At 43.7% G+C, this 21,214-nt stretch overlaps 3 protein-coding genes across 3 annotated transcripts; 1 reads left to right on the forward strand and 2 right to left on the reverse strand.

The window, feature by feature from the left end:
* Positions 1-1,469: 1,469 nt before the first annotated feature.
* Positions 1,470-8,480, forward strand: si:dkey-202e22.2 (netrin-4). The gene is made up of 10 exons (XM_061220078.1): positions 1,470-1,485; positions 2,276-2,727; positions 3,611-3,922; positions 4,634-4,760; positions 5,001-5,189; positions 5,836-6,058; positions 6,541-6,668; positions 6,843-6,911; positions 7,328-7,498; positions 7,700-8,480. The coding sequence occupies exons 1-10, from the start codon at positions 1,470-1,472 to the stop codon at positions 7,834-7,836; spliced, it is 1,824 nt and encodes a 607-aa protein (XP_061076062.1). The 3' UTR covers positions 7,837-8,480.
* chchd4a (coiled-coil-helix-coiled-coil-helix domain containing 4a) lies at positions 2,166-10,831 on the reverse strand. The gene is made up of 3 exons (XM_061219841.1): positions 10,613-10,831; positions 9,685-9,783; positions 2,166-9,542 (listed from the first exon to the last, which is right to left on the reverse strand). Exons 1-3 carry the CDS (start codon positions 10,632-10,634, stop codon positions 9,181-9,183), a joined length of 483 nt encoding a protein of 160 aa, XP_061075825.1. The 5' UTR covers positions 10,635-10,831; the 3' UTR covers positions 2,166-9,180.
* A 984-nt stretch (positions 10,832-11,815) lies between these two features.
* Positions 11,816-18,356, reverse strand: LOC133109997 (protein transport protein Sec61 subunit alpha-like 1). The gene is made up of 12 exons (XM_061219803.1): positions 18,198-18,356; positions 17,049-17,116; positions 16,881-16,946; positions 16,633-16,711; positions 16,077-16,208; positions 15,536-15,645; positions 15,260-15,413; positions 14,842-15,002; positions 14,379-14,576; positions 13,889-14,080; positions 13,628-13,704; positions 11,816-13,306 (listed from the first exon to the last, which is right to left on the reverse strand). The coding sequence occupies exons 1-12, from the start codon at positions 18,202-18,204 to the stop codon at positions 13,120-13,122; spliced, it is 1,431 nt and encodes a 476-aa protein (XP_061075787.1). The 5' UTR covers positions 18,205-18,356; the 3' UTR covers positions 11,816-13,119.
* Positions 18,357-21,214: the final 2,858 nt, after the last annotated feature.

Raw genomic sequence — 21,214 nt, forward strand, 5'->3', positions numbered from 1 at the left:
TTTCAACTTTATCCATTTACGTATTTTTTGGTACCCATTACCAGATTTGTGATGGTAAATTACCATCTGTCACTTCTGAATTGATGATCGTTATTCGGCTTTTCCCATGCTGATGGATGACATGGATTCTGCATGCTTGTTACCTCATTTTTATACTCTAATGAAACAGGAAGTGATTAAATTATATAATATACGTCCGGTTGACTGAAATAAACTAAATTAATTGATGAAGAAAGGTGGGATAGAGACTACAGATGGTACTGGTCCACAAGGTCCAATCTTCCATAATGAGTCGTATAATTTTCCCAGTTTCCGAAGTACATTCCCAAGACATTGGTGTGTCCTAACAGGACATACCATTAGGATGCACAGTGCCATGATGCCTTTAAAACTACAGATTTTCTTGCACAGGGTTGGTTTAGTCCAATTTCTTGCTGCTCATCGCTTAGGCCAGAGGAAAAATAGCATTACATTCTGTTCCCTTTCCTGTCCATTAAGAGGCTCGAGTTAATGTGTGAGACAGCCATACACTAGTATGTAATGTGGGCCTGTTTTGAATTAGCGATGCTGATGAGCTCCCGGAAATATCATCGAGAATAGCCTCAAACGCCACTCATGCGCACTCGTAGAGCTTTAACCCAGCACGTCATTCCCTCTCTGCAGGGCTGGAATGGGTCCCTTCCCAATTCACTTGGCCGTTCTCCTTGGTTTGCGGTGCATGGTTGAAACAGTGACTGCAAGCGTTGTTGCAGTACTCCTTGATTCCACCACGGGGCTCTTCCGACGCAGCTGACGGCTCGCTAATACGCACACTCAAAACACTACTAAAAACTCATTTGAGCGCACACACCAGACAATACATTTCAAGGCAAAGACGAGAGAAATATCGGAGTACTCTTTTTGTTGCTGAGCGATTCTCCTCTTTCTTTTAGTTTATGTGTTTTACATCATAAAAACAGAACGCATATTTTTAGGCAAAATAAAAAAAATAACAAACATTCAAATTCACACAAAGGAAATCAGTAAATCTTCGGTTATTATCTGGAATTATATGCGAGACTAATTCATCAGCGCAGAAGCTACATGCATTTCTGAAAGGAGGTCATTCGACTGCATGTATGGGCAGATTGTACAAATTGGTGGATACCCTCCGACGGGTTTAGCGCGATATACAGACGCGTGGATATTGATAGGTGGCTGCTACAACCTTCACCTGGACACTGATGCGCTTTTTCTGAATGCAATTTACGTCACATTGGAAGAAAACAAAATGTGCAAAGGCAAGACACACCCTCCAAAAACCAACAGTGGACATCCGCAGGGGATAATAAACAGGCACGAATTTGTATGAAAAATCCTAATGTATAGGCTACCTGGAAGCCTTTAGGAAAAAGTTGGCAGATCATTATTCAGGACTCGTGCAAGTTAGGATGCATTCAGGAAACTATATACTGCTCTTCCTTGCGCTAATGGACAGCGGGACTGGTAAGTGGACTTATTTTGAAGGCGGGTTTGCTAGTTAAGCCAGAGGTCAGATACGATGGTTGTTGGATATGAATAATCAATAGCACGAGATAAACATAGCTACAAACATCTGTTCGTTTTCTATGAAACAGGCACAATGTCGGAAATTAACACCTGTTTTAAAATTCACTCCACAACATTGATGTCAGAGAATATGCATACCTATGTGATGTTGTAGCCTACTTAATTTACGTTTAATTACAATAATTTAATTCTTTCAACGTTATTACAAAAAATTAATTCGGCTAAAGAAACGCATTCCGTTAACTTAAAAACTCACTGACAGTTTGTGCTAGGTAATTCCCGATGCCGTTACAATTTGGTATCAGTTATAAAGACATTTGAATGTATGGTCACTCCTATCCAAAAGGAGCCTATGTGCTAATTACCTGGCCTTGCATCAGTCATTCGTTGGTCCCGAATAAAAATAATTTTACAGTTGCGCCAACTTGCGCCGAGTGTTCACCCAAGAAGACACAACGGATGCACATGATACACTGCTTCTCGGCTACATAGCTTACTGGGATCTCAATCTTCCCACTCGTTCTTTCGGTCTTATTTTCTCCTGTCATGATAAATGGAAATGAAGCATAGGTAAATGATGTGTATTGCGTATATATTGTAAAAGAAAATAACTACAATAACTTTGAATCTGTATTTATTTAATAACAGTTATCAAAACCGCACAAACATTTAGACACGTTTCACATCGACACGTTGTGCCTCTTCCACATTGTGCCTCTTCTCTCAGCCTTGCAGTGCAAAGACCGTGCCTGCAGCCCCCCAATGGGCAACCTGGCGACTGGCAGAAGGCTCCAGACCCTGAGCAGTGGTGGACCTTCTCCTCTCTGCTCTGCTCCGAGCGTCCCATGCGCAGTTTCCCACCCCCCTAGCCACATGGCGGATGACCCCTTCCTGCACCCTGGCACCTGGTGGGCGTCTGAGGCAGGCGTGAGAGAGGAGGAGATCCGTCTGGACCTAGAGGCCCGGTTCTGCCTGACCCACCTTATCATGCTTTTCCGCTCTCCCCGCCCAGCAGTGATGATACTGGAGCGATCCCGTGACTTTGCCCAAACCTGGGGGCCCCTCAAACTCTTTGCGAGCAACTGCAGCCAGACCTTCGGTCTGCCTGATGATGTGAGCCAGCCTGGTGCGCCCTGCACCTCCCGCTACTCCCGCGCCACGCCCTGCAGTGAGGGAGAGGTAAACATGGCGCCATGCGCATCAGGTGTAAACAGGTTCAGCAGCTTCTGCCATTTTCCCCTCATAGAGCAGGTTTCATGCCAGAGCTGCCAGCTCTGGGGTTTTTCACTGATTTTGTACTGACCTGTAGGACTGAGACCTGCTTGTGAACATTTTGACTTTTTCCCAAGAGTGTAATAAAATAGCAAGAGGGGAACAAATCTGAACAGAACCACCATATTTTAATTTCCTTTGAGATTAGTTTCACTTTTATTGCTTTGGCTTTGGCAAATGACCCGGTTAAATGCAACATGGAAAATTTAACAGAAGCCTGATTTATTTGGTTTTCAATCTGAATCATTATAATACAGATCGCTGAATTTCCCCCCACAGATGACCACTCAAACGTTAAATATGCATAGATGTATTTACACATAACCAAAAAACTAAATATTAATGAAAACAGTGGTGATATTGGCTTTAATAACATGATTTTAAGAAGTCATTTAATTTAATAATGCAGTTTCTTTTTATCTCCTCCCTTCCATCCAGCATGGGTATTTACAAGTACTGCAATCTCTAAATTGTAATCTAAGTTGGTAATTCTATAGTCAGGTATATGCATTCATACTAACAGAGCTTCCCAACCCTGTTCCTGGAAATCTAACTTCCTGTAGGTTTTCCTTCCAACCCTTATTTGGCACACAAGTTCTAATAACAGCAGCTCAGAAGGATCTATAGCTGTTGAATGAGATGGCTTGTTAAGAGTTGGACTGAAAACCTACAGGACAGTAGACAGTTGGGCAGCCCGACTGTGTAATGTTGGGTTGCCTTTCAGCAGTACTTCTTCAGGTGGTGACATGATGTCACTGCATGAGGGCCATATTATCCTCTGTCTCTTCAGGTGATCTTTCGGGCCCTGGGCCCTGGTACTGGAGTGGGTGACCCCTACAGTCGAGAGGCTGTGGACCTGCTGAGCCTCACCAACCTGCGCCTCCGCCTGCTAGAGCCCCAGTCCTGCCCCTCCCCTCCAGCCACAGAGCACTCCAGTCCCTCCACAACCCCTCTGAACTCCTCCAGACCCTTACCCACACGCCAAATGGCACCGTTCGCCATCTACTCCCTGCTAGCAGGAGGGACCTGCCTTTGTCATGGCCATGCTGAGCGATGTCTTCCGCTTTCAGGGCCCCTAGACGCGCTGCACCACGGTGACATGGTGAGTCAAAACCGGGGGAGGGTGGGCTGAGATGGATAATAATTGAACATTTCAGAACACAAAGATTATGTGAGTAATTGATTCCAGTATGTCCCACCACAGTCAATACTGGACCACAACTGAGTGGTTTTCAAACTCAGCCCTGGGGACCCCCATGTATGCTGGTTTTCATTCCAACCACAACTGCAATCCCAGAACTTTTCTTCATTGCACTTTTCATGCATAGCAATTTCTGACTTTATGTGGATTAACCCTTTCAGTCCCAAGCCCAATATGAAGTGGCTCCACTAAAATCCAAATGGGTTTTGGTGTAGGTTTATAAAATTTAGTAGGGTTTTAATAGGGGCTCAAAACAATAGTATAGCAGTCATTTTGATTGGTTGAAAAGCTCTTGGGATTTTATGGTCTAACATGACACTAAAAGGGTTAAGAAAAATGAACAGCTTATTAAAATTCTGGGATCGCTACTGTGGTTTGAATGAAAAACAGCATACACAGGGGTCCCCCAGGACCGAGTTCGAAAACCACTGGTCTAAATAATAGCATTGCAGTCCCTGTGCCTTACACACCTTAATACACCATTATAGTTCCAAAGGGTAGTTATACTGCCATCAATTTCTGACCCATACAAGCCAAAGGACACATCACTTGTGCTACTGTGCTACAGTAACTGTGATGCGTTTCAGGTGTGCTCAGTGCGCTGTGTTTCAGGTGCAAGCCCGGTGCATGTGTCTGCATCACACAGCAGGTGAGCACTGTGAGGAATGTGCCCCACTCTTCAACGACTGGCCCTGGCGCCCTGCCAACGGCAGCAGTGGGGAGCCCCATGTCTGCCAGAGTGAGTGTCCACCCTGCCTGGCCCACCGTGCAGTCAGTAAAGAGTCACTCCAGGTCACTGTCTGATCCTTACGGTGCAGCTTTCTGGATAAGAAAACTCATGCAGGGTTCTTCAGCAGGTAGCAGATTTGAGGGATTCAGTGACCACCTAAATGTTGCTGGCAGGACCTAATGGCCAGTTACTACGCCAGCCTCACCCCAGCTGCGTCTCCGCTTCTTTCTTTCCTCATGCTCCGGACAGAGTGCGAGTGTCACAGCCATGCAGACACCTGTCACTTCTCCCTGCGAGTGTGGCAGTCCTCAGGAGGGTCCAGCGGGGGAATCTGTGACAACTGCCGTCACAACACAGAGGGCCGCAGATGCCAGCGCTGTCGCCCAGGCTACCATCGCCACCCTGCCCAACCCCTGACCTCTCCCCACGCCTGCACACGTACGTCAGACAGGGAGGAGGCCGGAAGTAACGAGCATTTTATCCAGCAGCTTTAAGTAGTTTTTCATGTTAACTCCAGAGGAGGCCAATGTCCGAGTGTAACAAGAGTGCTCAAACCTTCAAACCCAGAACCCACAAAATGAGTGAATACATTTTGTGAGACCCACCACCTCTTAAACACCATGCTTAAAAATGGGAAACATATGTCAAAATAACAAAAAGCACACAAATAGTTTTGAGTTTTATTCATGTGAATGCCACTGAAAGGTGTGCACCATGTGTTCTTCACATTATCTCATGACCCATGACCCACCAACGAGTGGGGAGTCAAAATATATATCTCAGTGTCATACAGAAACCATTTAGCAGTTGTGTTTTTTCCCCCCACACATTGAAAGTTTACTGTTGTCTCTAAGCAAACAATGGTTTGTTCAAGTCTTTGTGTAAATGAAAAAACATTTAATTTTCTTTTACATTTTGATGTTTATATTTGAATTTCTTTTATTATTTTTGGTTTGGAAATAGGTTATTGCATGACGCCAACACTGTTATACACACAAAACAGCTGAATGACGGCATAGGTTAGTATGCCCTGCTGGTTACAGGAATATATGCCCACTGCACCTCTTTCCTGCTTTTTTTCCAGGATGCCTGTGTGACCCGGTGGGCACAGTGCCAGCCAGGGAAAGGGGCAGGGGTAAGGCTCTGTGGTGCCACCCCCGTAGTGGACATTGCCATTGCAGGACAGGAGTCGGCGGTACGAGGTGTGACCACTGCCTCGATGGACACTGGGGTTTTGGGGACGAGGGGTGTAAGCCATGCGTGTGCCCTCAAAACTGTAACTCCTTTACAGGGCAGTGTCAGGACAGGTGAGTCTGTGTGCTACACACACACACATCATAGTTTAGAGTCTTATGCTGAAGTAATTAACAGCTCCACTAGTTTTCCCAACCCACAGCACCTTTATGATTACCTGTAAGCAGAACTGAGAAAACCAATACAAAATTGTTTCACTACATCACGTTTTCTTGTAGAGAAATCAGTGAACAGTAGCTCAGAGCTCAGCGAGAATAAAATCAACCATAAATTGTCTGCTCAAAGGATCAGGGCTGGGAAATACTTCTGTAGCAGGGGTGTCAATGACTGCTCCTGGGGACCCTGAGAGATGAAACGCAGCCACTCTCAACAGGGAGGTGACTGCCCAGTCAGATGCTTCTCAACACAAGCAGACCTGAAACCTGTCACATCACCAGTAGACACTCCAGTAGTAAAACTGAGCAGTGTTGCTGTCCACCCAGTTCACAGTGAGTTTGAGTGCCCTCCCATCAACCTTTCTATTGCTGATTGACAGTCATCCCCGTGAGGTCGTATACCACATTCCTATTGGAGGCAAGATCACGGACATCACACACACCCCGGCCAATGGGAACGAGGGGGCATGGTCAGAGGAGATTGCCATGTCTGCTCTTCATCATGTGGGTGAGCAGCATCAAATGGGGTTGGCTTTGAGGGTGGGAGGGAACCCAAACATTTATTTTGACAAAGAAAGATGCCAGAGCAATATTGGGTGAAGGTGCTGGTCTAACAGAAGTGCTGACACTGAGCTTGTGCAGTGGTGTGCTTGTGTTGTGAGTGACATCCCCTCTCTACCAGGGAAATGCACCTGTAAGGAGAAGAAATTCAGAAGCCTCACTGAACTCTGCAGGATGAAGCACACCTACGGTACAAGGAACAAATATGCTTTATATGATGGCATGTTATGCGCTGGTGGTGATATGAACATGTGACAGCCATGATGAATTAAGGCCATTATTTTGAATTAATGTGAATATTGCTGGTATATTGATATGAATCTACTCAATGTGCTGATGAATGGATCACACATTATTAGCGTATTGATACGAAAGAGCCATGATATACTTTGAAAAGTATTAACATTAATGGATTACATTGCGGAATATGTAATTCTGAAAATAATGAACAATGAACAGTCTTGGTTCATTAATCAATGTACACAGGCCGCATTATTGAAGCACTGTGGCAATCATATGTAGGTATCCGTCTGTACTGTACTGAATACGGAGTATATTAGACATTGGCATGCACTTATTCATGTGCACTGTGTGTGTGTCTAACAGTGATTAGGGCCACTGTGCTGTCAGCCCATGACAAGGGGAGTCACGCCGAGGTGAGGGTAAAGGTCCGCAAGGTCCTGCGCTCAGGACAGGTGTTACTGACCCAAGGCACCCACACCGTGTATCCCCTGTCCTGGACCAGCCGTGGGTGCACCTGTCCCATCCTCAACCCAGGTACCCCCATACGTTCACCCAAAACGACACCCCAACCAAAACGTCTCCCCTTCCTCCGCTTCCCAACACCCACTGCACACCATTCTCATATAGACACTATCCACTTACATAACCCATTTGCACATGTTGCTGTATCAGCTGACATTGCCTGCTCTGACTGACATCCATAAAAGTCATATACATCCTGTCCATTCTCACCAGGTGTGGACTATCTGCTGGCTGGGCCAGAGGAGACCAAGTCGGGACGATTGCTGGTGACCATGCAGAGTGTGGTGTTGCCATGGAGACCTTGGCTGGGCGATCAGGTGACTAAGGGCCTGCGACAAAGCTGCCCCTGACCCTGTCCCGTATGGACACGCGGGCAGTGCCTCTGACTGACCTGGCCCTGCGGGAGAGCAGAAAAACACTACAGACAAGCCACACTGAGGCCAGACAGAGACATCCGAACCAGGCGACCCATGCCCGTAGCCCACGTTCACCACGGCAACAAGTCACAGGGACAAAGGCCATTTTGGATAGCCATCTACCCGATGAAACTTGAGGCTTCATATACAGGAAGGTTCTCATCAGCCTCAGCTTGTTTAAGTGAAGCAGCTTCAGCCATGACCTAGGGGAAATCTGGGACACTGACAATAAGCACATTTCTCATGGGTGCGGTATTGGGAAAGGACGGTCAGACACCAGCGTGTGAGGCCAGGAGGGCCAAAGGTCTCCTTCTTAATTTAGCCCACTTCATGAATGAGTTGCACCACAGGAGGGAAACTGTATTTTGTGCCTGGGCTCATGGGTGCAGGCCACAGAGAAGTATTACTCCGAGTGAAACTCATGCTGAAACTAATTACATGCTGATATTAGGGGCAGGGGTTACTTCACATTATGTAAGCAATACCTTTTACTATGTCAGCGACAGGATCTGAGAATTAACAATTCATTAAGGCTTTAGGTGGTGATTATTTTGAAAAGGAATATACAATAAAATGTGTGAAGCAAAACCATGAGTGATCTCCCAGATTAAAGGCTCTCTTTTCTTGATGCACAGCGTTAGACCAATTGGTACAGAATCTCCTCCATCCTCCACTCCCCCAGGACAGGTGTGAGTACCCACAGCAGACCACTCATGCTCCTCCTCAAGATGCAGACTCAAACATTCAGTGTTAAGACCAGTAACTTCCACGTGACCATAGTAACAGTCACAGTACAGCAGGTGTGGTGAACACAAGAAAACAGACCAGCAACTGGTTGATAAACTGACTGCCACTTAGACCAAGCTCTTCAGCCCATCAGAAACATGGGGATAATAACCCAAAAGTGGTAGAAACCCCTTTGAATTATAATGTTTTACTGTAACATTTTACTGTAAGTGCCATTGACTCCTATGGCTCTCCCCTTCCCCTCCTTCCTTCTAGCAGCTCAATCCTGCAGGACCCCTGGTGCATAGTAATTTCAGTAAGCACTGTTAGTGAGCCTTTTATTTCCTCCCCAGGGCCGGGTTTGAATTTCCCTGACAGATAGACCGAAACAAAGGAAATGCTCTCCTAACATGCGAGGATCTTCTTCTAAATATAAAAGCACCCAGAAGAGTCAAGAGGGCTTTAAAACTGATCCGCCTGTACTCAAAAAAGTCCCAATGCAACGGGGTGCACAAGCAGGCAAGGGGCGTAACAGAGAGGGGTGCTTGGGTTTTAGCTGGAGACTGTGCTGGATGTGGAAGGTGCATCTTCTGACAAGGGTGTTGAACCAGGTCCAGAGGTCAAAGAAGGGTTTGAGTCGTCAGTGGAGGGTGTGGCTTCGGCCACCCTGCCCTCATCACCACCTTGTGTAGGGGCATTCTCATTGTCATCTTCTTGAGGGTACAACTCAGGGTACCTCTGCATGCACTCCTGCATGCCCCGGAACCTGTCCACACAGTCTGACCCCTTCACATCCTCTGTGCTGTAGTGGAAGCAGGAAAAGGCTGCTTTGAACTGTTCTCCACAGGGCCCACTGGCCATGCCACCCAAGCACGGGCAGTTCCAGTTTATCTCTCCACTGGGCAGGATCAGACCTTTGGGGGAAGAGGCAACAGTAAAAAGCTCTCTCAAACAAACCATACACAGAAACCAAATGTTTCGATGCATATACAACTGGTTTTAATGGAAATCACATACAACCACAGATCGACAACTACTGCGAAAGTCTGTACTCACCATGGTCCTCATAGGGGTCATTAGGGTCATCGGCAATCAGCTCAGCATTACTGGGCGCCTCATGATCCTCCTTGGTCACAAAAATTATTCGATCTTTACCTGCCAGTACAAGCGGAACAAACGTGATTCTCAATATTAGCACGTGATTTACAATACGCCAACCACATTGCTGCATGTATCAAATTCATGCAAATGTATTTAATTTCTTGCACTAGAACAATTCCAACTTAAAGTCAACAAAATCGAACAGTAGAAACTAACAAGGTTTGCCATTACCTAGCTTGCTCTGCGAGTTGTACAATACAAATATTACGTTAGACAATAACAAAAAATTATTAATCCTGTTAACTCTTGAAGGCATAAATTCGAAGTCAACTTATTACGAAGTCTGAAGCCCCAGATCCCCCGAGCCAGTTAGCTTGGTAATTTCAACCAAGTTACTGTGTATTCACCAAACGAGCAATGCCAGCTAAACGGAGTCAGCTTTATGATCTGAAACCATTAGCCATATTCCAGCCATACTGGCCCATAACGCAATTTCGTTGGCGTCCCATCTTGTCGATTTGGCAAATTACTATTATCCAGCAAGCGTTACATGCTACAAAAGTTAAGTCAGTCATCGTCAGAAAGTATGAGCGTAGGTAGCCAACTAGGGTCGATATTAAAACCAATGAGGTAGCATTCAGAACCTGGCAGGATTCCTAGCTAGTTATTTTATACATTAATGACTTTATAACGGTGGCCACAAGTAATTGGTTTAGTAGAAACATTACCTAGCTAACCAGTGATCATCTGCACTAGAATGCTCAATATTAAAACTCATGTTTACATATTCGGCCAGGTAGGTAGCTAGCAAGCTAACTTTAAGATATTCAATGTCATTGCCATGGCCTTAAATGTTCGGTAAATGTATATAATCAAGGCGTACCTTCCTGCTTGCAGTGCGACATATCTGTCAATTTGGATGTCTATCCGTCGCCGTGGCAATGTGATCCCTGTCGGTCCCAGTCTCAGCAGTTATTTGAGTCAGTGGTCAGTACCAGCGACCAAACAGGCCAAACAATTCCCCTCACCCGGCTTGTGCCGCTTGCACGCTGTGCCTTGGCCACACGACCTTCTTCTTCTTCTTTAGTTTTGTTTAACGGCATATAGAAACCTCAGAAGTGCATTACCGCCACCCACCGGATGTACGTAATAATTGAGTTGGAATTTATTTATCCTTTTAAAAAGCACACATATCCTTCCCATCCGTAACCAAAATACATTCAGATTTCTCTATTTCCTTATTATAAGCTCAATATCTTGGTACATACTCCAGAATACTCCTCTTTTTCTTTTTTAAAATAGACCACCCGCCATATTTCAAAATGTATGGGATCAATTCCTACCTAATTGCAATGGAGGGAAGAATTGTGAAATTGGGTGATCTTAGGGCTTAATGTTTTGTATATGTAGTCTCCCCATTTTAGGCTGCCAAAAGTAATTGGGCAGTTGGCTGCTCATCTGTGTGTTCTTGCAGCATCCACAAGAAACCTTAAAAAAAGTTCTAGGTATAGCAATTGCCATTGGAGACTGTTACCATAGTCTGATCATTGGCCAGAGAGGCAGTAAGGCAGGTCATCATGAGGCTGAAAAATGGGAACTGCACAATGACAAATGAAGCCTCTTCATGGAGGCTGCCATATTTGACTTTGGGGCCTTCTTTGTCATCAGAGCATGGGTACTCAGTAACTAAATATGAACGGATGAATAGGAATGAAAATTCTGGGCGGCTCGGTACTGAATCATCAGTAATTAATTCAATATGAATACATTGTTAAATTCAAAAGTACTGTCCAAAATGGTATCATTTGACCAGGGTATATTCACCTAGACTGCAATTGAATGTGGAAATTGTCTTCATGGGAATGTGAATAATTCTGGAAATGTGAATAAGTCCCATGCATTAAGTTTAGCAGTTACACAGTTCTAAAGTTCCTCAAGCTTCCCATGCATCAACATTCCCCCACATAGTGAGACAGAAAATGAATGATCAAGTTTATGAATACAAAGGCAATCATGCAGACTGTATGCTGGTGGTCATCAAGCCCACAGGACTTGAATGGAAGAAATGGCAATGGTTAACTGCACATTTATTTCCCCAAAGTAGCTTTTATTGACCATGGCCTTTTTTATCATTTTTATTTAAACAGATTGCATTTGTTCAAAGCAGGTTTTTCTTATCTTTACACATTCAAAAATTATTTTACAGTGGAAGAATAATGAGTACAATGGATATATACAGAAAAAAAAATCCATGATGTCAGAATTTGCTTGTTTTTTTCCTTTCTTTAATAATACAGTTATATCCAATGCAGCAAATAAAAACAAAAACAACCCCCACCCCTCCCCTACCTGACCCACGCACCCTCCAGCCTCTGCCAGGCAGAATATGTTGCTGCACAAGGCCAATTACGTCAGAGACAAAGGACCTTGTGACCAACAAAACACTTCCCTTTACCTGGACTGAAATAAAAAAGACGTACTGTGTACTTGATAAGACCTGTGTGTTTTACATTTGGAAAATGAAAAGAAAAACTAACAAACAAAACAAAAACAAAAAACAGAAACCAGGATAGAGATTTGTAGGGTATCTGCACTTGTTTCTTTTATAATCACCATTCTAAAAAAAAGTGGATGCAATTCAGAGACGCAGTTTCACTTTCAACATGAAACCGCTCTGGCACCACTCTCCTCACCCATTAAAAACAACCTGAAATAACCACAACTGCGGTTTTTCACCAAAGTCTCCCAGGTACAGACCTCACCGGAATGACCAGGGGTGAAGGTATTCCTTGGCAGACAATAGCAGGAAGCCAAGAGCCACTTGTCCTCCCCATCATCCCAAAAACATTTTTGGGGGTGTGGATGTAAAAGGCTTTGAAGCCATGAGAAGTTCTTGTTCAAAGGAAGCATATGTTGACTGAAACAAAGTCGGGCTCTGATATGAACAGGACTGACGACAGCCTCAGACCCAGTCTGGAGACAGCTGCCGCCCAAAATGCCATCCAGGACCCAATCCCAGTCAACCAGCTGACCACTTGTGCTTTTAGGCATGTTTTCCAGAGCAAAATGAAACTCAAGAAAATCTAATCAAAACGTGGTGCCAAGTATGAAGAAGCAATGTGGGGGCAGGAGTGTGGCTTTATGCTTTTGGGACAGGACAGGCAACAGGGGAGGGAGGATGGACACAAGGGTGCCCCTCGTTCCCAGAGAGATCCCACTTGAACGTTTGTATATCTGCCCACAGGGCTTCTAGGGAAAAAAAAACAACAAAAAAACGTTCAAAAGAGTTCTCCAGGAGGCAGAAGAACACTGACTGTGCGTGAATAATAAACTAAAAAACAATACAAGAGACAAGTGGTGGCGTCTGTCTGGTGTGTCAGGGGCAGGGGTTTAGAAGAGCAGGGCCCCCATGCTCCCCACTTCGCTCTGTTCTTTGACAAAGATCTCAAAGTACTGGTAGATGATTGTGACCGCCAACAGGATACCCGTGCCCGAGCCTATGGCACCCAGGAAGTCAGCCATGACTGACAACCCACCGATGCAAAGGCCACCAAAGGCTGCAGCGGTGGGGATGTACCTGCGCACAGAAAGGAGCAGAGTCAGACACAGGGCTGGCGGAGAACACCTGCCAAACATCATTCCTGCGCGCCAGCTGCGTGTCGGGGGCTGGATGGAACAACACCTCCTCCCCATTAGTGGAACCACCTTTCATTTCTTTCCAAAACATGCATAACTGCACACAGCCACAGGGTTACGCAACCCTGAGAACCATTATTATATTCCCAGTCCAAGTTTTACATCTGAAAGCAAAATACAAGCAAAATACAGAGTCCTATAATTCTCTGATCACAGGGAAAAGAAAGGGAACTGCCACTGTTGTAGAGAAGTCGTTCTTTACCTGTTGAGTTCGTGCACCATGGAGGTCTCCCTGTGCCCTCTCATCACCATCTGCTGCTCCTTCAGCTGTTTAGCTACCTGTTGGACACAAATACAGGGTGACCGTCAGATACAAAAATACACACGTCCATCACACAGAATATTCCCTCCCAGACTCCACAGCCCTTCCTAAACCCAATCCCTACCCACAGGTTTGCAACCTCACACAACAGGGACAATAGCTGCAACTGCATTATCAGTGCACATGGAAGTGGAAACTCACGTCTTTGGCAGACGACCCAGAAACCTCGATCCAAGTCTTGGAGAAGAAAGCACAGGACCCCAGCATGAAGACAATGTAGATAACCGCATGGACCGGGTCATCCAGTACCGAGCCAAACGACTCTGGCGGCGAAAGATAGTAGCACAGCCCACCGACAGGGTAGGCACGTGCTGGACCTCCAGAGGAAGTGTCCTGTGTGCAAAAGCCCAAAATCGTCAGTTCACTGCGCTCTACAGTTTCTGAATGCTTGCTGTCACTCTTTAATAACCAGTTATTTCAACTTCAACATTAAACTTCAGTATGACTCGTATGTGTGTCACCACTGGTGGCATATCCCGATGACTAGTCCACGTTGGAACTAATCATGCCACTCCAGTAAGTGCCTAACATGCTCTGTGGCTTAGCACGCCTGGTTACAGTGCATAGCAGGTAATCAGAGAAACAAACCAACTGAGTTATGAGTTATATCAGACATTAAAATGTTACTTACAGACCAAGTTCCTAGTAGATTGACAAGGAAGTTTCCACTGAATCGTGTAGAGAGCATCTGGGAGATGACGTAGAGATTGGACACCAGGGCTGACTGGAGGATGATGGGAATGTTGGAGGTGTAGAACAGTTTGATGGGATAGGTGTTGTACTGACCACGGTAGCGGGCAGACTTGATGGGCAGGTCCACTCTGAAGCCCTGTGGAGAGTGAACATGAGAGCATAAGCTTGACAATATTTGCGCACAATCCGTGAAATAAGATGAATCTCATTAGAGCTGTATCTTTTTCAACATACAAACCTGACATGCAACAATCCTAACATAAAAAGCATGTCATGGTTTTAACTTAACCAACTTCAGTTAACATAATTTAACAAGAGTAGCGATACATCTCATACACAGTAATCTACTTTAAACATAGATACTGATGAGTGACCAATGACTCCAGTGGGTCAGGGCTGACCTGGAAGTATATGACCACAGCAAAGACGAAAACGGTTGCAATGAGGTTCATGAGGTTGGGCAGGTTCTGGCGGTAGAAGGCCTCTCTCAGGGCGCGCACTTTGTCCGTGCGGGTGGCCAGCAGGTGGAAGAGGGCGATGATGGCACCCTCAAACTCCGTTCCTGAACACAAGAGACTGGTTGCACTTTCGAGTTGCTGCAGAGCAGTCACAGCCTGTTATTCTGAAGGGCAACAATCATGCTGTACCCTGCTTATATCCCTGCTGGACACATCATCACATGCACAATCAAGCAGTAAACAAGGATAAATTACACAAAATCAATCCCTTGATTCAGATCACTAAAATGTCCAAGTAGAATTATTATCGTTCTTTCTAGAAACCGTTGGGAAAAATAAGCTGCATCTATTCATTTCCTACCTCTGCCTGTGTTCACAGTGGTGGGGCTGAAGGCCTTCCAGACGATGGTCTCGCAGATGTTTGTGGCGATGAAAAGGGAGATTCCAGAGCCCAGACCATAGCCCTTCTGCAACAGCTCATCCAGGAGCAGGACAATCAGGCCTGCCACAAACAGCTGGCGAGAAAGCCAATCAAAAGCACATGTCAGCAAGCTGCCTCACTGCACAGCTGAAGCCCCACTAGCTGAAGAGGGGATGTAATAACCGACCAATGAAAAAGGGCGGGCAAGTAGATCACCTGAATGATGATTAGCAAGCAGATCCCAGCTCCCATCTCCGAGGGGTCCCCGTACATCCCCGTCATTACGTACACAATGGCCTGGCCGATGGTGATGATCATACCGAACACTGCCAAAACCCCAGAAACACATTTATGAGGGAGGCCCTTCCTTAAATAAAAGCAGTATAGCTGGAATGACCCATCAGTACCAATGTCAATGACGTTAGTAATGCACATCTGGAGACCAGACAGGCGGGTGTGATTTGATCAGTAAAATGATATTAGTATGGTGCTTTTAAAAGACACTGTCCCAAAACAGCGAAGTAATTTTCAAATTATGCATTTGGATACTACAAAAAGAAATTTAAATAAATAAATAAAGGTCTTTAATTCAACCAAAAAGTTTAACCAGACCTTCAGGTAGGTAATATACCCCACAATCTTCCAATTATTTGTTCTTCCAAGCATGGACCATAACACATCCAATTGATTTACCCCACAGAATAAACAACAGTTTAGGCAGTCTTTCTGGATTGATAGGTGCAGGGGTGTGGCTTACATTTCTGTGCCCCGTTAAAGAGCGCTCTGTCCTTTGGGGTGTCCCCGACCTCAATGATTTTGGCTCCAGCCAGCAGCTGCATGATGAGACCAGAGGTGACGATGGGAGAGATGCCCAGCTCCATCAGAGTACCTGTAGATTAGGGCAAGCGAAACAAAACAAGATTAAGCAAAATCCAGCCATGAATCTGTAGAACAGCCAGGTCAGGACCCAGCATGAAAGAAAACGTCAGGCTGCAGCACAAAAAAAACATTCAATTTTGGCTGGAGGCATTTTTTTTTTCTTCTCCTGCCAGCTGAAAATGTAACCAAATGACAAAATATCAAACAGCAAATACTATATAAACTATGAGTATACTCAACGTAGTATACTAAAACACCAAAATGTTTCACAGTATCTGTGTGAAATCTAGCTTGATGGCCCCTTTTTTTTTATTTTTTTTTTTTATGGGTATGCCCTAAAACTCCAATTCCCACCTATGGCCATGAAAAAATATTAAAGGCAGTATTAAAACGGGTGATTTATGGTTATGCACTGAAGATAATTAAGAACACACCTCTGTTGGATGCCAGAATCACTCTCATCCAGTAGAACGGGTCGGCAGAGTCCGATGACATGATCCCAAAGAGGGGGATCTAAAGGAGAGAAGAATGGACTCTTCAAGACTAGAAATACAATGCTACACAAATCTTGCCTTCATCACAGAACGTCCAAATATTCCCACAAATCTGCCTATATATGTACAATCCATCTGATATTTGATTGGCTATCCGTACGATTACTTGACAGCGACTGGCTACGTACCTGGCAGCAGACCAGGAAGATGAAGAGTGTGATGGCAGTCCATAGTACCTTTTCCCTGAACTGAATCTGAAGGGAAATGAAACATTTGCACAAGAGTGAACACCCGTGTAACGCGGTTGTAACGGGTCATGAAAGGAGGAGTAAAGTGTGAATGCATAACTAACTTACCTTTCTTTCTGGCTTTTGAATTTCAGGTAAAACCGCACAGAACGGTTTTATTACTTCCAAAAATTTTACTGAAAAACAAAGAAAACAGTATTTATTGTTCCTCAAAAGAATTAGACCTAGCCATCTAGCCTGTATCGCATAAACATTGCATGGACCATTTATCAAAAAATTTCAAACTGAAAAGCAAGCAGTCTTTTCAGACGCAAGGAGACGTGGCACACAACAGCCAAGCCAGCATTGGACAAATGGCGTGATCGAAAGAACAATTTTATCACAATAACATTGGTAATAAAACGGTCACCATATGAAAACGGTTATCAGAAACAAAGTGAAAATTCCACATACAATTCTTAAAGCAGGAGAAAATCTAGTTGGCTAACGGTTTGCCAACTTTGGGTGCAAACCAGCTGGGCCATACAGCTAGTGCAGATTCAACGCTAAGCTACGTCATCAGTCTTACAACCTTGAATCCAACACCTAAATGTTCACCTGTGCATAAACAATGCACATTTACAGAAATCAACGAATAAAAATGGCTGACTAGTATAACACCTTATCTAACTAGCAGGATCGTATTGTAACACTAACAAAATGATCTGCCTCCACTAAGTTAGCAAGCAAGCTAGCTACGACCACTGAAACGATCATGTTGCAGTGGAGTAATTCTTTACGTATCAAGTCATCTAATTAATTGTTTAGAGGCTAGCTTGCCACAAACACAGAAGTTAGTTAGCTACCTAGCTAACGTTAGTTTAATATGAGGAATCAGGAAATAACCTTTATGTTGAGAGCAGGACGTTAGCCTAGCGCAAATGTTCTCCACTCCACCATTGTCGAAACATAGCTAGCCATTTGTAATCTCTAACCATTACCTTGATATCTAGATAAATCACACGATTCGTACGTAGTTTGTAACTATTATGTATACGTGATAATATTTTACGGCAGCCAACTATACATGTTAAAGCTCTACCTAGCTTGATCTAGTCTAGTTGAAAACAAAAAATGGCCTCCGCCTATCCCATGCTTTAACGGTAGATTTCCGAAACCTTCAATGAAATGTTTTATAATAAATAAAGCTATTCATCGCATTTCCCTGTCATAATACGATCCTATGGTTTGGTTAACATATCCAGGAAATGTACTCACTGCCCATGGTGCCCTTTGTGTGGATCCCAGCGTGTTAATGGTCCCGGTGTACTGGATCAGTCAAGTCTGAATGGCACCGGCTCGCCGTTCCGCTCCGAAAAGAAATCACTTTTAGAGACACGTCACCACTACAGCAGCTAACACACGTCAGATGTAATTCAGCACTGGCCTAGTTTCACGAGTCCGTAGGTTCACTAAACCGGAGCGGTCGGGTGGATTTATGTTTTATATTCGTGACGCTACGTTTAAAGATATAATGCGCTGATCTTCAAACGTAGCTATAGTATATCAGCATATTATTATGTGTGTAGCCTCATTCTGTCATATTGGTTGTCAGCACATAAATATATTTCTGCTAATGTTTTCGGAGCCATCAAGTAGGTCTGAGTTACCCTGATGTCAAGGTAAGTATTTGACTTCAAACAGCTAACTTATATTCAAACAACAACATCATCAACAACAATAATAATAATAAGCACAACAAAAACTTCACCTGCCTAAAGATTTTATTTGCCTGCAATTACAATAAACGGGACGTGGATATTTGTCTTGGAAAACTATGTTTAGTGCTGTACACCTTCATCATTTATTACAGAATTGAGAGGTCTCTACACTCAGGAGTGCATAATATCTCGGGGAAGAGGTCTGCTCTTTTAGTAGCTAGTATGCGTATTTCTGCATATGGTATATCATAAAATTGAGTTGAAGTAGCCTAGTAATAGAAAAACGAGTGTTACAGACTGTAGGGCATTTGCGGATATCCGCAAAATAACTTCAGGCTATAGGCTAGACTCCACACGTCTTCCAGTCACGTACGATCTAGTTTATCTAAATGACTTTTTTCTCTTCTTATTTCTATTTTCACTAAATTATACAATCAACAAAACCATACAGGTTACTTCTTTTTAACGTCAAAACATGATAACCAAAAAATATATAAATTTCTGAGCGTCTCAGGGTGACGACTACAGGAAAAGGTGTGGCTAGGAAGTTATTCCGGGCGACCAAAGGTTAGCTAAGCTTAACTACTAGGCTAATGTTTGTTCTGTGGTTGTTGAGCGTTCTTTGGCAATAAAATATGCAGATACCTTTACGTTTTTGTCGATGAATATGTCAAATTATGAAAATGTAGGCCTACTTCAATGTTATTTATTTAAAAATAATTATCTATTTGGAAAAGTCTCAAGCGGCATATTTTTAGTGTAGTAAAATGTTGCAAGTTAGTTAACTTAGCATATTATAAATATTTGAATACCTTCATTAAATAAACTTCCAAATACGATATTCTACTTTGCACTCGGTGATGTTAATTGCCAATTCATTCGCTAATGTTTGTGGCGATGCTACTTGTTTGAGATGCTGTGTCAGGACCTGAAACGATTATTTCATGTTCGAAAACCTACTAATTTGTCTGTAGTAAATCAGTTCTGAAAAGAAGGGTGGGCAAGCTCTGATGCATCCTCAGTGCCTTCAGTCCTGGTTCTAAATAACCACTAGCCTTACTTGCCAACCGTCTCCGGAGCTATACATCGATTGACAGTTATGTTTTAAGCCTACATCTAAAGAGTGTCTGAAGTCTGGATATGCCTAGGGAGATTATTCCATAAAATAGGAGCTCTGTAAGAGAAGGCTCTACCTCCCATTGTAATTGTACTTTGAATTTCAAACAGCCAGCATCTTGAGAACAAAGTAATCTTGGAAGAATATATGTAGATATTCAGATTCTTGAGGTACCCTGGAATAGTCTGATCACTTACCCTAACTTATCCTTGTTACCCTATCAAACTCTGATATATCAGAAAGACAAGATTCAAGCTACAGAGTTTAATACCAACTTATTTTTGAATTGAGGGAGAGAAAATGATTATTCATTACGAAGGCAAGGGCTATCTTCCTCAACCCAGACTGAAACCTCACATGCACTTTGTTACCCTGTAAGAAAGAATGAAAGGTTTGAAATAGGCCTTAGCCAGGACAGTGGAATCCAAATCCCACTTAATTTCTGCTATGTGAACATATCCTGATAACAGAGAAACATTAATTTTGTGACAAATTTTGGTAGCCAAGGTCAGTCGCTCCTTCAATAACTTCTGGGTATGGGGTTGAGAAGATGTGGATGATTTGGATGAAGAAACAAATTTGACAAGTTTGCTCTGAGATTTGGGAGTATGGGATTCAAGTCTTTCTGTGTGTCTAGGAGACGGTTCTTTGTTGTCAATTGCATATTACATATCTTTACATATCCACATTACATACCAAACAAGTCCTATTTTACATTACATATTGTGTTCATTCACACATCACTGATCATAAGTTTCCAATCTCATCCAGTAGGTGTCAGTAGGCCAACTAAGCAAATCAAGACAGACATATCTGCAAAGAGTATATTTACTTACTTCAATCAAACAATCCATACATGGTCCAAGTGCAGACAATTTGGATTCACCATATAGTAATTGCTGAATTTGTTTTATATGTAGTCCCCCATTTGAATGTTTGAGATTGTATTTGGTTGCACATCCTTTGCATGCCATGACTTCCTGATGTCTGTGACCTGGGTGAACATTTGCTTTGCCAGTCTGTACAGAATCAGATGAATGAATAAGCAATGTGCAGATTTTGGTTATTTACTGTATCTTTGGCTGCCAGCACTGGCAGAAAAATGGGGAGATGAGTGTTTTTTTAAAAGATTGTAGTCATAATGTAATTCACTCTGAGAACAACAGAGGTCAGCATTGTATGTAGAATGTCATTGAAGGCATGAGGATGTGGTTGCAGTTTACCACAAAATAACATATTTAACAGCTTAAATTTGCCATTCCCACACACATTACAACTGACCCATGTTATTTGGCTGACGCTGTTATCCAAAGTGACTTCCAATTGCTTAGACTAAGCAGGAGACAATCCCCCAGGAGCAATGTGGGGTTAAGGGCCTTGCTCAATGGCCCAACACATTTGGATCCTGCCTTCATGGAGGACCATGTTTACACAGGTGAACCCACACAAAGACAATT

Source organism: Conger conger, chromosome 14 (genome assembly GCF_963514075.1).
Source record: "Conger conger chromosome 14, fConCon1.1, whole genome shotgun sequence".
In the NCBI taxonomy this organism is placed as follows: Eukaryota; Metazoa; Chordata; class Actinopteri; order Anguilliformes; family Congridae; genus Conger; species Conger conger.